The sequence below is a fragment of the Polyodon spathula genome, chromosome 5 (assembly GCF_017654505.1).
Source record: "Polyodon spathula isolate WHYD16114869_AA chromosome 5, ASM1765450v1, whole genome shotgun sequence".
NCBI classification, from domain to species: domain Eukaryota; kingdom Metazoa; phylum Chordata; class Actinopteri; order Acipenseriformes; family Polyodontidae; genus Polyodon; species Polyodon spathula.
In genome coordinates this window covers 66,000,672-66,019,220 of record NC_054538.1, presented here as the reverse complement: position 1 = coordinate 66,019,220, position 18,549 = coordinate 66,000,672, and the positions used below count along the sequence as shown (strand labels likewise).

Below are 18,549 nucleotides of genomic sequence, written 5' to 3'. Positions count from 1 at the left end.
CCTGCATCAGTGATTGGGTGAGTGAGTGCTGGAGTGATATAGCACATTTTGCGCACACCAGCCATTTGCGACGCGCATAACGCCCTTTAATATATATTAGGGCTGTCAATCACAGTTATGTTCTGCGATTAACGCAAAACACTCAAACTGAAGGACTTGTGAATGAGAAGTTTATTTTTGTTACAGTTCATTGGATAGAAAGAGGGTTACTTTTGGTATCACAGAAGTGCATCTAGTCTGCTGTACCACCTGCGTGCTAAACATGCTTTCACGTCTCAAAATACACTTAATAGTTTTTCTGCTACAGACATCAACCATACAACAACAAATGAAACTCATCAGTTTCGACAGAGTACTATTTTAGAAATTCAGGATCACTGCAAACCATGATTCAAGCTAAGTACAATACTGGAAGTATAACCAGAGCTGTGGGATAGCTACTGACCGCAGCCCCGTTAACATTGTAGTTTTGTTTTATTTCAATAACCACATTTATTATAAACAATATTATTTACAATTGTGGACGATGTAACCGTTACTCAGTTGATATTGTGTTTTATTTAGACAATTTCAAGTTATTAATAAAAGATCATTTAAAATGATCATTATTATTGTTATTATTTAAACAGAGGTTTATGAGTAAAGGAAACTGTAAAGGAAAGTGATCATTGTAAATGCAGTAAGCTGAGTAATAAACTGACTCCATTGTGATTTAGCAGTTGGTTCAAACAATTGAACAACAATGTTGGATTGTAAGTAAATATAAAACTATAACAAGAATCCAGAAATAGGAAAACAGGATGTTTACACTGGGTTGTTTTCTCCATAATAATAATAATAATAATAATAATAATTATAATAATAAAAACAATAATCACAAACTTAAAAATGAGATGGATGCCGTAATTGTATCAATTAAATATGCGATTAAAACCAAGATTAACTGAGATTTTTTTTTTTTTTTAAGTCTGAAGATTAAATCACAATTCTTTTTTTTAATTGCTTGACAGCCCATATATATATATATAGGCACCACAGCTTTTTAAAAAAATTGATCAAAACTACTGCGGTCCTTAAACGAAGGCAGCGATTATACGAGGGTGGCCTTTATTAATAATACTATGCTTTACAAACGCTGCAATATTTTATTATATGATTTAAGGCATTTTAGATGCGGGGCCGTGAGAGGCTCTGATCTGCAGCACTATATTCTTTTGGGAGTGTGTATTGGTTGCTATGGGGCAGGACAAGAACAGGAGAGAAAACAGTAGTTAGTGTGATGCAATTGTTTTTCTTATGAAAAATATTACTGTACCTCTCAATATCGGTTTGATTTCTGTTAAAACTAAAATACCGAAAATAAATCTTCTCATAGATAGTAAGCACTGACAAAAATTCCAGTTTAATAAAAAAACAAAACAACTAAACCCCCTACTCTGTTTTATATTTGTAATTAATTTAGAACAATTTGTAGATTTTATTTTTCACTTTGACACTATGGACTTTTTTGTGTTGACCAGTGGCAAAAACCCCTAATTAAATCCATTTTGATTCAATGTTGTAACACAATAAAATGTGGAAAAGTCCAAGGGGGTGAATACTTTTGAGAGCCACTGTACATCATACAACGTATGTTAGGGATTTTTTATTTCAGGGATATACAGTACATTCCAGCCATATGATTTCTGGGTTTGTCTTTTTCAGCTGGTAGATATTGATATTGTACTATTCCCAAGCTACCTTATAAACAAGATAAAAGAGGTTTTCATGGCCAGGTGCAGCACTTACAGTTAGCTAAATCTTCCAGATATATTTTCCCTGGCTCTGCTTGATCCTTCTCAGCCCCACACCAACCATTTCGACAGAGGGACATGGGCACCACGCCGTACACGTACGTTAACATGAGCGGGACTCCCACACCTGAGAGTAAAAGAAAGACATTGTTTTACAGGCCTTACTTAACGACATTCTCCCATTTAATTCTGCCAGATGAAGTGTTTCTACATAGGGGAAAAGCTCACTTAAAATCCAAAACAATCTGCTATGTGGTTCTCAACCTTGAGTAAAGAGATAAAATAATTCTGCACTTCTGTAGATAAAATTTTACATTAGCACTGAAAAAGTGGTACACACTTTACTGTATTTGTAAATTCATTGGTAGTCTGCACCTACTCAAAGACTTCTTGAGCCATGGTGTTTTACCTTGTGGGATTATTTTTACACATAAAGCTAATGTAATGGATACCATTCATGATCATCTTTAGTATTGTGACAGGGTAGTGTCACAGTCCAGGCTGTTACCGGCAGGAAAGAGACTCAGAGACAGAAAGCTTCATTTTAAACGCTGGTGCGCACGTTTATTAACAAAAACAAGAACAAAATAAACTGGCATGATGGCCACAATAAAAGCTTCAAACTAAATAATAAATCACAATACAATACAATACAATACTCGCATCACAAACATTCGCCCTCCAAACTACACCAGAGTAAGGATTTCTCCTTTCTTTTAAGATGTGGACAATCCCCAATTAGCACCAATTACCTAATTGTGGAATGGCCACACCTGTGATTGTTGGCAGGGATAGATTTAACCCTGCCCCTGCCAATCTTACATTCTCACACACACACACACACACACACACACACACACACACACACACACACACACACACACACACACTATTTATTTACAGCATCAGGGCTTCTGCTCTGCCACAAGTATATTTTAAAATATGTTCAGTTCATTTAATATTTATTAAAGCAGATCAATTTATCCATAGAGAACATAGTGTCACTTAAGCACACACATGCACCGACAGACTACTGTAATTTCCTTACTCATTCCTCTATCTGAGAGCCCTCAACAACTTCAATTAGTTCCATCGGTCGGCAGCGATATGCATCCCTGTGTGGGATAAAAAGGTATGCATTTGGCCAATATAAATTGTAAACATAGTTTGTGAGCCTCAAAACAAAGATAAACTGCTGAGTTTATTAATCACCCTGGATTGCATCAACCACCTACATATGGTTATCCAGACTGACTTTACAATAGATGGTTGATAACATTCAGGGGGATTCCCTGAATTTTCCTGAGAAGGTTTACCGAATCAACCTTTTAGACTGCTACAAGAATAACATCAGAGGGATCAGGCCCGTTTAAGAGAGTAAATCCGTTTTTAAAAGACATAAGTAATGACAGCTCTGTCTCATTTTTTATTGTAAGATTGAAACAGGAAATTCACAGAACCGTAGTATCTAATGATGCCTCACGGGCTGCAAATGAGGTCGAGAGAGAAGACAAATGATCCCAGTAACTTTCATACTACACATCAGTTGATGAACATGTGTGAAATGCCACTGTTTGTTTTAGGATTGGTCAACATGAACAGTAGGGAATGTTGAACTGTAAATATTGCAGACATCTTGTTTTCCTCTGGAAATGGGATGGTTCCATGTTAACAGCAGATGGTTCAGGGGACTAGACAATGAGAAGCTTGTCCTGCAATGATCTGAAGATGGACTGTACTGAAGATGATCTACGTCAGTGGTTGGCAATTGAATTTTTAAGGCGACCCAAATGAACCATAGGCAGCTGCAGCTGGCCACTTCTAATATCCCTCCCCCTCACCCACCCCAGATAATGCTTAAAAATGTGTTGCAGCATGGCGCATGGCAGACCGGCTGGTCATTAAAAAAGCTGGTCAGGTGGGTTGAAAACAAACCAAAAAGGAAAATAAGTAACAACTGTGATAGTAGGTCTTTGTAACCCCCAAATAAATATTAGTAAAAATAATATACCATCTGCGTTGCATCTATTAAGCGACAAATGAGTTTAGTTCAACATTCCGGCATGGATCTAAACACGAAAAACAAGCCATTTACTGACATTCCTAACTGACATCTTTTGCCACCTCAATGCTCTCAAATTACAAGGACAAGACAAAACTATCATCGACCTAGTATAAAAACTGGATGCTTTTTTGAGAAGAAACTAGATATATTTCTGCCACACTTAATATTGCGTAGGCTGCTGCACTTTGGTTATGCAAGCACCAAGAGGAAATTGCTACTAACGATGTAGTCAGTGGACTTATGACAGACAGAAAGATAATTTCAGTGCTCACTTTGACAACTTCAACATTCCCAAGGACGTGATCCGTTTCTAATCAACCCTGATGGTGACTTCTCGTCACGTGCGACGAAAGTGCTTTACAAAACTGACGTAGCAGCTCTGCAACTACAACTAGTAGATTTGCAGACATAGTCATTGCTGAAAACAGAATTAACACAGCAAATCTGGAATCATTCTGGTCCACCTATATATGTTGAGAGAATTAAGCGACCATGAAGAAGCTGTCTCCATTTGTGCTCACTACTTACACATTTACACAACAATGTGTAAAGCACGGGGATAACGAAAAACAAGGCACAGTCCTGAACACAACAACGACACGGTCACCAGTCCTGGGTGAGTGTAGACATGCAGGTGCTCAGTGCAGTGGTGCTCCGGAGAGTGCTTATTCCTAGCGACAGCTCCGGAGGTGTGCTTTAACTGTCTATTTGTGAGACAAAGAACAGACAATTACACTGACAGACAAAAATAACACACAACATGTATTTGTTTTTTTAAACTCTGAGAGCTCCTCTCTCTGTCCTTCTCTCTCCCACTATTTAACCCAAACGAAGGAAAAGATCAGCGTTACCCTGGCCCCTATATGTACTCCTGCATAACATCTAGGTAAACGGTTGCAGCTGCTTTATTACTTGCACCTGCCCCTCGTTTACCTTTCAGGTCAATACGGTCTTACAACAGTGTCTCGCTTCTTTCTAGGCTGACCGACTTCTAGGTCCCGGAAACGAACGTCAGGCCAGCCCTTCCAGATACTTCCCCTCCCGTTCTTTAGCGCCCTCACAGGTCGGGAGGGAAATTTATCACCAGAACTCATTGTATTGCTGTCACAAGGTCATGACAGCCCCCTTGTGGTAATACTAAAATGAAGTTCCGCTCTCACTCAACCTTTGATACAGCCCTGCCAAGGAGGATTCCATGGGCCAGACGACACACGTCCCCGGGCCAGATTTGGCCTGCAGGCCACAATTGACCACTTATCTATGTGCTGGCTTGTACAGTTGCTGGTCTCAAGAACAAAATCAGGAATTTACAAGTCATTTGAAACTGCTCAACCAGTAAAAGCTCCATTATATAGTAAGGAATGTGCAAAAAACTTTAATACTATATTTTCATCTAGTCTGCAAGCTGTTCAACAAGTCAATGACTGTAAGAACAAGGAACGAGGAAACTGTAAGAACAAGCAATTTTAGGACAGTTAATGACTGATATACAAGTGCAGTATCAAGCAAAGCATGTGGAAAGCATTACAACAAACCCGCTGATTGGCTGCAGTACATCCTTCACTGGATATGAATCTCAGGTCAACAGGTAAGTCATACAGTCATAAACAAACAGAAAAAGGCTTTACCCTGTTTACTTACCCACAGTCACAGCTGCTATGACCGGAGAGACGAACACTGACATGACAACCCCGCTCGTTACAGTCATGTACTGTTTACTTCCTGAGATATTATTTATCTTACATCGACTGTAGACCTGGGAAATTATTAAAAAAGGGACCAAAGCACATCAGTGAGCTGCCTGGCACAGCGAGGTGACACAGTCCATTGTAAGGTATGTTAGTGTGTTTAAAATAATACATGATTAGCAACTGAGGGCATGCCAATGAGCCAGGCCCCATTTGAGGAGCTGCCAGGCTCAACAAGATACCTTGGAGATACTACTTGACAGGAATGAAAAAGAACCAGCCCTTTAACTAGGTTTTTATTACTGAATATCCAATGTAACTTAAAAACATGGTGTAAGGGTGATTGAACAGTGCAGTTCAATTTATTTAATTATTAATTTATGTATGTTTATATTATACCAAATTACTTAATTCCTCATATTTTAGTACAGTATAAGGCTCATGTGCCCTGCTACTAAGCTTTGGTTGATTTGTAATGCATTACTATTGACCTCAGGAATGTAAAACACTGATGGATGCATTATATGTGGGTTACACTTCTGGTGATAAATTTTATTTTGTCTTGAGCAGTGTAAAGCAGAAACTTTATTCAGTTTTGTATATTAAGATTTGTCCTCCACTGCATGCAAGGAGCAGGTTTAAAATGTTTTTTAAAAACCGAGAAATAAAAAAATAAAAAAAACCCCAAAACAATACCTGCCATGGTTTTGTTCGAAAAGGATTCCGTGCAACTTGTGATAAATTAAGTTGTGAATAGTGAAAACATTTACCTTTCTCCCCATGTAGATCGGTATCCCAACTATTATTACTGGAATGGCGATGCCTGCGACGAGAGAAATGACCACTGGCGCTCCCAGCAGCATGCCCACCTGCCACAGAACCTTCCTTGTTCGAGACCAGGGTTTCTTACCCCAGAAAGTGCAACCAGAAGGACTGCAAAGAAAATCAAATAGACAGAATGAGGAACATGAAACCTACAGCCGTCTCATTTACCTTTTTGTTCTTAGTGTAGAGCACTTTGAAATGACCCTATATGGAAGGGTATAATGGGAGGCGATACTAGACAGCTAGTGATGAATTATGGATAGGAACATAATCTGCTTTGTGAAACGATATAAATAATGTCACTGTCTTAGCACTGAAGAGTATTAAAATGTTCCTTGAGTGATTTTTTTCCCCCCAATAGGATTGCCAAGCAATTTATGGGATGCTAGTGTGGCGATCTGCATGATATTCCATTACCTCATCCATCAAAGCACTTGGCGCTGCATTCAAACCTAATGATGATTGAACTAATGAACAAATTAATGATTGAATTAAATAGATGAAGCCAGCAGACAGGCCCCTGGCCGATGATGATGATGATGATGATGATGATGATGATGATGATGATGATGATGATCTAAAGTGAACAGGTGACCTATCCCTCAACCCTTCCTTAACAACAAATAATGAGGCCTCGCCAAAATCCAAAAAAAGAGCATTATGAGTATTTTTTTAGAGAACAGACAAAAGTATTGGCACCCTACACTTAATATAATTCAAGAACACATGTTAAATACAAGTATTTAGTAATCATTATCCACTAATTAATAAGACAAAGACCACTGTACATTGCGAGAGTCATGCAACATTGTTCAAATACATAGTGGGAGTTGAGTTTGCTGCAGCAGAGACTGCCCGAAGGATAACGTCTAATGTGCAAGGGTGCAAGAGTCCAAATAATACATTCTGTTCGGCCTTCATTTTACTTATTTTGAATATATATTCAAAATGAAAGGCAGTTCAATCCCATCAGATTATACAGCGGGGCCCCCATCTACACCCATAAAAAGCTTTTCATAATCATACAGTAGCCTATCGCTAAACCAGACATGTTTGTCTGACATAAGTAGGTGTTGGGTTTAAAACAATACAATAAAATCGCACACACATATATTTATAGTGCTCAATGCATTTTAAATGTAAAATATTGTGCTGAAATAACACTAATGTGTATTGGGTAGGTTGCACATTACTTATGTAAAAATATTAATCTGTAAAGTAGGCCTATACAATATACAGTAAAGTAGTAAAATCAAATGAATACCTAGCACACTTTCTTTTTACTTTAGCCTACCAGTATTACAAAATAAATCATTCTGCTGCATTGTACACATTGGTGTACAATGTGAATAAAATGTTATTTTAAATTGAAACTAAATGATTTGAGCTGGTTTTTTTTTTTTTTTTTTTTCAATTATTATTATTTTTAAACTTGGCCTACTTAGTAGCCTAGACAATTGACACAAAACAGATCATGGTCCGATACAGATGTTCAGAATGAGCTGGAGGGGTTAGTGGCACATGTGTGCAGTCTACTGCTCCCAACACGCTGGGAAAACCAGAAATGTCATAGAAATGTGTTTTCAAGGCTTGTAAGTAAACCTTAACTTTCGTGAAAATTAGGTACTTGGGTACACCCAAGTATTTCACCCAAGACTTTCGACTTGTTTGCAAATGGTTTGCGACTATACTTAACGTGCAATGGGAGGATGCTGTGGATGAGGCGTATGAGAGGAAGAAACTTCGGTCTGCTCAACTAGCTACTGAAGCGGAACAGCGAGGATGGAGAGCCTGGGTTTACCCAGTGGAGGCGGGTTGTCGAGGATTTGTGGCACACTCTACAACCTGGTTTCTCAGAGATGTCGGGTTCAGTGGCCAAAACACAGAGAATGGAAGGTGCCCAATTGAAGACCCCAGAAATGTACACTACTTAACTCAATCCAAACGGTTGTCATGCTGATGCCCTGGGGAGACCGCACTGTGGTTGATCCCTGAAGCCAGCATCGCAGCCGTTGTGTGTGCTGATGCATTGGGGAGGCAAATAAGCTGATCCCTGAAGCCAGCATTACACTTCAGCCATCAACACCAGGCAGAAGAAAAATAAATGCAAATGGGTGGAGATGCAGATGGATCACATTAGTTTACTGTAAAGCTGCGTCTTAGTTGGTGCTTACCTTGGCGAGAGCCGACTTCAAATCAGCATGAAGTTTTAACATCTACCTCTCACGTAATGCAAGTCATTATTTTGTATTTTGCGAAAAACGCAGGGCTCTATTTATGTATTTTACATATATTTTACCCCTAGGCTTATTGGTCTAGTTGTTTTTCACTGGTCTCTCTCCTAAGCTACAATGTCATTTTTTGTAATGTGGCAGCTATAATAACATTTTGTAATAAAACCCAAGCTTTTGACAATATAGCCAAGCATTCTCTTAACCTTTTCAATTCCATCTCCACATTGCCTGTTTGCTGTCAACAATGAGTCTGCTACTACAATGTCTTTCTCTTAGCAGGCTTGTTCTACTTTAGGGATACCCATAGGTATTTGAATCCAGCATTTTTGTGATCGACATGCTTTACATTTCTTAACATATATTTAATTTGTCATGTTTATGTCTAATTCAGTTTGCGATCTGAATCCCACAAACACACAAGCTTGCTTCCTCGCTACATCATTTATGTTGATAAGAAAGAGCCAGAACCAATAGCTATAATCTCATGGCCTCAACTACAAGTACTCTCAGTTTACAAATCCATGTGTTTGTGCAACCTTATTTGCGTCTGATTTTGTGAAAGGTCTTTTGAAAGTCCAGATATATTATATCATACATTTTCTTTTTATCCATCCTCAGTATCTTCTTCAAAAGAAGTCTGGGGGGTTAATCAACCTTTTCTGAACTGAAGCGGACTGTCTGCTATATTGTTGTTATAAAAAAAAAACAATGATTTACCCCTTATGAACATAATGAGGACCCTGTACTGTATATGTAGGTGCTCATATTTCATAATGAATAGTTAGTTGATGGACATGGCTTCACAGACCCTGACAATAATACTGGTCTGTAAAGTAACATTAGGTAGTCCAAGATTAGAGCTAATCTTTGTTTGCGAGACCAGCCAGAATGTTTTAAACAGATTATTTCTATAAGAAACTGTATACCTGGATCAGTATGTCTAGAGTAGCTAATTATCATTGTTATAAAACCATTTTGCGCCATGAAAGTAGCATACTTGGAAGTGAATTCTGAACAGTTACATTGGTTGTGCCATCCGACCTTTTTCTAGAATCAAAGTCCTTATGCTACATACCTAAGGTAGTGCACGTCAGTAATCTCCTTCATGCACAGCCAGCAGAACTGGCAGGCACAGACAGTGCAGTTAATTCGGTTACAGCTGCCGTCGTTTGTCTTCATGATATAAGCCCCACATCGTGGGCAGGCTTTAATTTCCTCAACCTCTGAAACAAGAGAAATCAGTCATGGTTAGGTGTCTCTGCATCCTGTACTTCTGTGTTGTTTAGCCGAAAGTAACAATAATATGTAGTTTGGCACATGTGACGGATGCTGCAGCAACATATGTGTCTGAGAATATATTGTATACATCCAGAGTATTCTCTTCTTGTAGAGTAGTATAGGTTTTATGGAATGAATTCAAATCAGGGACCATGTGACCATCATCTGAAACAGCCAGCTCCTTCAGCTGGACTAACAGAGAAGCCTGATACCCTTAACACAGCCATTTACTGACGTGGCAGCTTGTCAGATAGTACTCCCAGTTGTTTGCCTGTTCTGTGGAGCAGCGCACAGAGCACAGCACATCCTTGCTTCATATGGAAAAAAAAACAGCTAATTCAGAAAGGACATGTAACTAACGTAACTAATGGCACACCATTCTGATATTAAAATGTGGGATCCCCAGGACTCATGCCTTGTAAGTTTAGCTAAAACAATGGTCTCTATAAGCTGAAAAGCTGACTGAGGCTCCAATCCACTTGTCTTTCTGTCAAATGAAAAAATACTTCAATACAGCATACTTCTTTGTATAAAACTGTTGAGTGGATCTCCCATCAATGCAAAGGACCTGGTTCATGTAAGTTCAATCAATCTTACTCAAAGAAGCAGCACCTGACTAAGCTATTAAATCACATTGATTGTTTTTATCTTAAGTAATTAACCAAAATTGACCCACTTATGCAGCAACTGTACCCAGTTTAAGCTCCAGAGACTTACATAATAACAAGACTGTATTGAAATGTGACAGAATGGATATAAAACTCTTTGACTGTGGGAAATTAAACAATGAAGAGTACCGCTGCCTGCTTCCTCATTAAAAATGAACACCGCGGAAGCGTCATTGTTTCCAGAGGCATTGCGGGACCTCTTCCGTCGGGCCTGGTCGCAGGTCTGGTCTGGATGCCACAGCTGCCTGCAGTGGTAACAAAACTCGGTCCCACAGCCTTCCTGACCACAGCTCAGCTTTGGGCACTCTGCACAGCCATTAGCTATCACTGCATAGCTAAAGAAAAAAAAAGAATAATATATATATATATATATATATATATATATATATATTATATATATATATATATATATATATATATATATATAACCCCTGGGGCACAGCTTATTGTAATATACATTGAATAACAGACCCCTGTGGCACAGCATTATTGTGTTGAATAACAGACATTATTTAATCCTTTACTATATTTTTTTTTTTAGTAGTTGCCAATTGATTTTACCCAGTTTTTCTCCCAATTTGAAATACCCAATTGTATTTCAGGCTCAGCTCTGCTACTACCACTGCGCTGACTTGGGAGTGGCAAAGATGAACTCACGCTGTCCTCCGAAGTGTGTGCCATCAGCTGACCACTTCTTTTCCCTCTGCAGGCCCACCACATAGTCAAACTAAAGCTACAGCATTGGAGGACAACGCAGCTCTGGGAAGCTTACAGGCAAGCTCGCAGGCGCACCAACAGTCTATAGGGGTTGCTGGTGTGTGGTGAGCCAAGGACACCCTGGCTGACCTAAGCCCCCCTGAAAAAATACCCTATGTTCAAAATTGACCAGTCAGTAGTAGGTTGCCATGGTGAATCCATTCATGTTTACCTGAATTTAACTGCACAGCCTATGACCATAAACAATTAGCAAATCAGAGTAGGGCCTGTGACCACTGAACGACATTAGTGCAGTCCAGTGGGAACTGGCTTAAAGTGAAGCAGGGGAGTAACTGTACAAGAAAACAAACAGCATAGGGCCGGATTTTATGATGGCAAGGCATTTCTTTCTCGATTCCAGCATACCTGGTCTCTGAGACTCTCACGCAAGCAGCTTCCTGCTAATGACTACAATGCCAAATGCCCAATGCCCTCTACCTCCTGGTAGAGATCCATCCCTAGTCCTAATCAGTTCTTCTCAGTGCTGTGAAAGAGTGGGCTGGAAATGTCTGCTCCAGCAACTACCCCACTCCGCTCCCCCGCTCCATATACAATTGGCTAGCTCCCCGCTCCCCGTTCCCTGCTCTGCTCACATTTCCTGTCCCCAGCGCTGGGTCGGATTAACCAATATGCCAATAGCACCATTCGCCATAATATGTATAGGACCCCCAAAATATGGGTTAGCGTAGAGCCCCCATATCCTTCAATCCGAGCCTGAACAGCGGAGTCCTGTATCGTGATGAAGTGTACAGATAGCATTAGAAATGCTGAGTGGTGTTATAGCATGCCCGTGGCTTAAAAGATGTTGAGATAATGGAAAGCACATGTTAGTGCTCTCATGAATAGTCTCATTCTCTACCATGCACTAACAAGTAAACTACTTATGCTTGTTATTCTTTTATGAATGGCATTATTTTGTAACTTGCAGTATTAAGTAAATAAATGTTATAAATTAAGAGGATGCATTCACTAACTATATGGCTCTACATTCTTATTCTTGTATATCAGCAACACAATTATACAAATCATTTAATATATATATATATATATATATATATATATATATATATATATATATATATATATATATATGTGTGTGTGTGTGTGTGTGTGTGTGTGTGTGTATATATATATATATATATATATATATATATATATATATACAGTCTGTCGCATATCGGACTGCGGCGTGACCAGAGTAAGAGCAGATATGTAAAAAGCTGGATGAATGAATCCTGTTTTAAATACTATTATACACAGCTGTAACAATTACTGTATTCACACAATTATTGTTTTGACAGATTAGCCGACTGTTGTGTGGGTGCGTGCATTCGCTGCTGAGTGACAGACAGATCAAGACAGAGGTTGAAGTTGATAGGCCCTGCAGGTGAACAGGATTTATTTACATATCAACACACTGAACAGCTCACATGACACTACCAGCAATGTTTGTGCACGAAGCACATACAACACAATGTAAGAAAACTTTGGTAGGATCTACAATCTCTGAACTAATCTTCTCTGTTCAATAATAAACTAACGTTGCTGAAGAGATTGATCATGGTGGATAAACGGTTAGGGTGGATACATGATAGTGGATATAATAAAATAAATAAATATAAAAAAGCAGTTTCCATTGGATTCCTGTGAAAAACACAGAACTACAAAACTACAGTGTGTCTGTTTTTGACTTGCATAGCCCTTTAATACGAGTACAAACACCCACCTGCAGTCTGGTGCTGGACACCATCGGGTATCCGGGTCAGAAGCCAGGAACCTCCTCAGCTGGTATTCCTCGTACCTCTCCAGTAAGGCTTCGTCACCCAGGATAGTGCGGACATCGGTTGGGGCAAGCAGCTCCGGGCACTGGGGACAAGCAATGCACACCCGACTTTCTGTGATCTCGATGTGCAGATACTGACGTAGGCATTCAGAGCATGTGCGGTGGGGGCATGACGAGAGCTGGGGGAAGTGGTAGCGTGGCTGGCTGAGAAGGCACAAAGGGCACTCCAGGTAGGGCAGCAGTTGCTCGTGGCTAGAGGAAGCAGACGAAAGACCAATCCCGCCTCTTCCCCCTTCTCCTCCGACAAGGCCCTTGTCTCCATGCTCGCTGGGCGTCAGTGTGATAGCAATCTCATCTCGGTCTTTGGGGGGCGCTCTGTCCTCCTGGCCCACTGGCTTGTCCAGCCTGGGGTCGGATTTGGGCTTCCGGCTGAAGAAGCTGAAGAAGCTGAGATGCTGATGCTGCTTGGGCCTCTTCATGGTCTGGCGGAAGTTCGGGAAGCTGGACTGGCATCAGCATAAAAGAGGGGGAGTGATAGAATTATGAAGTTTCTTTATTACAGTCTGTAGCTCTGAAGTGAAGCATCCTGAATTGAGTTAATGCGCAAAAAGGAGATGGTCCAAGAATGAGGTAATCCTTGTGAGTGGGAGACATAGCTTATTCATTTTAGCTGAAGGGTCATGTTCTTAATTAATAGCAGCACATTTAACCTCATTCACTGTCACTTAATTGTCACTTCCAATGGCTGTGCATGACCCTGCAAACAATAAAAGACAAACTCAACAACAGAAAAATCAAAGTGTCTGGCAAGCATTTTAAATTCCCAAAAGCAGAGCATTACTGTCAGATGATTCTATTCATGACACTACTGCTATTATCCTCTTGTTATTTTCAACCTTGCTCCCCACCTTCACCGTCCTACCATGATCCTGAACAAGCAACATTCAGAACTGATATTAATGTGCTAGTGCCTCTCCACATTTCCATCTCCATCTCTTTAAAACATGTTTATTGATGCTTCAAATGCTACTTATTAATATACTGTGAAAAGGTTCATCAACTACAAGCAAGTTAGAGAGAAAAATAAACTTCCTTTGTTCCTCACTTGCTACATTATTATTATTTCAAATTGCCTCTGCCTTCATAAGCATCATCTTGGAGTGGAAGGGCTTTGTGTCGTAGTTCTCTTCATGAAGCGGATGCTCTCCTCCTTGATGTTAACAAGCGCAAGCTTTCGTTGAGCACCCGCGTAGCAATTGTTTTACTATAAGAATGTATCCCTTATTCAATGACTTCCTGCTATATCGTCTACTGCTTTACTTAGCCTCTTTCAAATATCTTATATATATTTCGCTTACTCACCTAGTAAGTGGGATTACTTTGTAGGCAGCTCTCCAACTGTGATGTGGAGGAGAAATAGTGATGATCTGGTGACCAATAGATGAGAACTCAGAAAAATGACCTAAAACAACATGCACCATCCCAGCTATTAGAAATACCAGCATAGAAGATGTTCTACCTGGGACGTCTATAGAAATTAAACATGTCATCTCAATGGGACCTTTCAATTTAGCTTTATACATTTTGAAAACAGTGTTGTGATAGGAGCATGTCCTGGAAGTTTAAATGTACAGCACCATAAAACTGAAAGGATCAAGTGGGCTACAGAGCTCCATTTTGACAACTGACAATCTGACAAAAATCCCACTGTCTCATTGTGTCTCTGTTCTGTCCTTTGATCAATACATCTATCCTCATTGTGGTGTTAAGAGTATAGGCACACAAAAGTTATGACTTAATTAAATCCATCCATGTGAACAGTAAACAGAGAGGGCACCACCAGGCCAACCAGCATGGTTCATCACTGAAGATCAAAAAATTGAGACAAAAAAAGCAGACACCCGAGTAAAATTGGAAAATCCTCCCTGCTATAAAACACATGAGAATGCTTAATGCTTAATTAGGCTCCAGTCACATGGCATTTAAGGAGGGGAAAATCCTGTTTGGGGGTTGGTGTGAGTTTGGAACTGTTTATACTGTGTTGGGAGGTCTGTAGTGAGGGCAAATGCCCAGCATACAGTCAGAGCTAAATATTGTTTTGTTTCAACCTATTATTTTGGCCCTTGTGCCTGTATCTGTTCCCGTGTTTCGTGTATTAAAAGTGCACAACAGCGCTTAAACTGCAGATATTCCTGACTTTGAGTCTCATTCTTGACACTATCCTGTTACAGGCCCAAATCACAGAAACCTGTAAAAAATGTGAATGTTCCACTGTTTGTTTGTTTTTTGGCCAGTCAGTATATTGGATGCCAGAGTGAGGAAGGTGCTTTCATGCTACTCTGACTTGTAATCAAGCACAGCAGAAGAGCCAGGCAGACAGACTCAAAAACCCTTCCAGCAAATGTATTACGAGTTTAGACATGCTGCCAAATATTAACACTCAGCTCAAAAGAGCAGTAGACCAGCGCACTTAAGCATGGTTTATTAGTGTGGTTATCCATTGTGCCAGCAGAATAAATATATTAATCTTCCAGGTTTTGCATTCTTTGCAATACTTTTATTAATTACCTTGGACATGCTGACTAGAATTCTATCATGTCCTACACTCGCAATCACAAACAAAACTTGTGAAATCTGTGCTTGTCTGATCAGCTACAGTATTTGCATGTTCTAACTACAGTACTGCCGGCGTCTGGCACCCTTGAGCTCTTGCAATGCGCGTGGAATGACGTTACAATGCATAGAAATCAGGAAGGTTGCAATAAGAAGGCTCTCACAGAGCCTTCTTATTTGTAACTTGCAGTATTTATTTGTAACTTGATTTTTCTTTCATACCTTTGTGAATGCCATGACTAAACCAACACGTTTCATCAATTTAGTTCCTTTGTCATGAATTTGGTCGGTCCCAGTTTGGAATACCGAATGTATTACGCCTGTATCCAGAGTTGAACTCTTCACCCTGTTTATAAGCCATTTTTCAATATAACTCCAATAAAAATAAACAAGTGGCTCTTTTTCATGTACTGTACATGCGTTCATACAAACTGACATGAGGGGGATACCAAGATAAAAGTGTACAGTACTGTTAACAAGGGGAGCACAATTGAGGTTTGAATGTGAATTGCCCTTTAAAACACAAACACAAAGAATAATCGTTCAGCACTGCAATGAACCCTTTCGCTTTCATACCATTTGTTCTCACAGCCTTTAAACAAAATAGGGGATAGCTATGAATCTATGAAACGGCTCGCCATTAGGCTGTACTCATGTATTTATAATGGAAAATTAGGCAATTGTTACTGTATTTCTTTGTTAACTCTGTCTCTCACACACTGTTTTTCTTGACAGATGATACTTGACCCTACCTATTTAGTCCATCCTCATATCAAATTGAGATCATGAGAGCAATGGCTGAGAATGGTGTACAAATCCATGAAGCATCAGGGTGCCACCTCTACTACACAACGCTTTATTAAGTTTCTCTGTTACAATTCAATAATTGAAGGGCCTTCACTTGCATAGAGTACTCTGTGTTTTGGAGTTATATAGTGAACCCTCCTACCACAGAAAATTGTTTAATTAAATTTAGAAAAGGTTCAGAGTGATGGGGTCAGGGTACTGCAGTCAATTTCTTCTTTGCTCTAAACCCCTAAATTAGACAAAATTATCCTCTGCATTCACACAAAGTAGTAAAACTAAAGAAATGCAACCTTTCTTGTTGCTTAGCAATGTGTATTTTCCAATACTAAAAAGTACCTATGCATTAAAGTCACAGTCGTGATCAACAGAACTCCCCCATATCTGGGCAACAAAAATGACAGAATTGATGATTCCAGGATGAAGTATATGTACAATATTCCTCAAAGTTGTATATTAGCCATCAATCTTATTCATACCACGGGGATTTTTCGTTCAATATATTTTTTTTTTCTCCCCCAACTATCCTGTGTGTTCAACCAGAAAGCTACTGTACCTAATATTGTTTCTACCAAACCCATACAGATTATGGGAAACTGGCAAGTGTTGTCATTGATATTTTACTAGGAAGAGAACCTTTGAGGCCGCAATCTCTTACTTTCAAGATGGCTTTCATTTAATCTGCATCTAAATCTTTTGTTTTTAAAACTGCAAAAGGAGGCCAGAAGCAGCTCTCCTGACTAAGCAACGAGTTTGATTATAGATTGTAGATTTAACAAAGATTACCTTTTAATTTACATAAATAAAATAAAGTTAAAGCATGTCTGAATGTAATTAATTCACCAACACCTTCAATACTTCCTTGGTAATATAAGTTGAACACAGTTTTCCGTTCTGTAAAATGTTTTATTTCCTGAGGTTTAAAGTATCTATTCCACTGAGACCTTGTTCAGAAATGTGAAGTGAAGTCCACTGGATACACATTGACACCATATTCATAACTGTTCTAGACCCTAAGGGGTTTCTTTATAAAAATAAAAGTCAAGAGGTTCATCACAAATATTATCAAGCCAAATCTATTGGCATTCAAATGAAAGTGGGTTATAAAATGACATTCTTCATTGTCATTAGCCAACCAGCTGTTTCCCCAGTGAAAGTGAATACTGCTGAGCAATAAATTTGGATATGCAAGTGTGAATGAAAACTGGATATAAAATCGGAGAGGTGCAAGCCCAGTCATGCTAATATACGTACTTTTTAAATAAAAAATACATGGTTTTGTTATAACAGGTGTTTCTTTCAGAACTACCTTTTCAACAGGGACTGGAAGCAATGTTTGAACAAGGCTGGTGTCTTTAACAGCAGTCTCACTGTAGTCATATTACAGTATCAGTAGAATCTCTGGAAAACTGGATCAATGACAGAAGATGAAGTTTTGAACTGACAAGGCAAATCCTATTATATCACACTGTGCTTATGGCAGCTTTCCAATTGGCATTTCATTAAATTGCTCCTTCTTTTTGAGGGAGGGGTGTCTTTGTTTGCTGCAGTTTCTGATGTGGAAGGATTAAATCACTAAATGGAGCTGGCTTTTTTCAGTAATGAAGCATTGGTGTCATAATTCTTGACAATCACTGTGTGAGTATTGATTTTGTTAGAATGGGAGCCAGATGGATATAAATGGAGGAAGGTAGTCCTACAGCAGCACTTTCTTTAATGGGCTAGATCAGTCTAGTATTGTGTGTTACATACATATCCTCTTGGGAACAACTGGCAACAAAAGCATCTTCACGTAGCCATGTGTGTCCAATACTGCATCGTGTGTTTTCATTAATTTTACATAAGTGCTAATGCCAATTTTGGCAAAGCAGCTACTTTTGTAGAAAACATTAAACTGTGTGGTAAGCACGTGGGTGGAGAAGACCTATTAGTCACATTCATCACTGTAAATTACAAACATGCAGTGCTTCCTATGGGCTACTATGCAAGTTATGGCAGTGTATTCACCACAAAGTGGAACCCAGGGGTGAAATTCTCAACAA

At 39.3% G+C, this 18,549-nt stretch overlaps 1 protein-coding gene across 4 annotated transcripts in view; it reads right to left on the bottom strand.

Annotated features, from left to right (window-relative positions):
• si:ch211-278j3.3 (E3 ubiquitin-protein ligase RNF19A) overlaps window positions 1-18,549 on the bottom strand; it is a 33,067-nt gene that overhangs the window by 8,194 nt on the left and 6,324 nt on the right. For 2 of the 4 annotated variants that reach the window (XM_041251057.1, XM_041251059.1), the window contains exons 2-7: window positions 13,034-13,847; window positions 10,681-10,886; window positions 9,681-9,828; window positions 6,317-6,479; window positions 5,500-5,614; window positions 1,789-1,920 (exon numbers count right to left, since the gene is read on the bottom strand). In XM_041251057.1, the coding sequence (XP_041106991.1) occupies window positions 1,789-1,920; window positions 5,500-5,614; window positions 6,317-6,479; window positions 9,681-9,828; window positions 10,681-10,886; window positions 13,034-13,569 (1,300 nt within the window). In that variant the 5' untranslated portion in view covers window positions 13,570-13,847. Of the gene's footprint in view, window positions 1-1,788; window positions 1,921-5,499; window positions 5,615-6,316; window positions 6,480-9,680; window positions 9,829-10,680; window positions 10,887-13,033; window positions 13,848-14,452; window positions 14,547-18,549 lie in introns of those variants that run through there. The other 2 variants (XM_041251058.1, XM_041251060.1) reach the window with 2 other exon arrangements.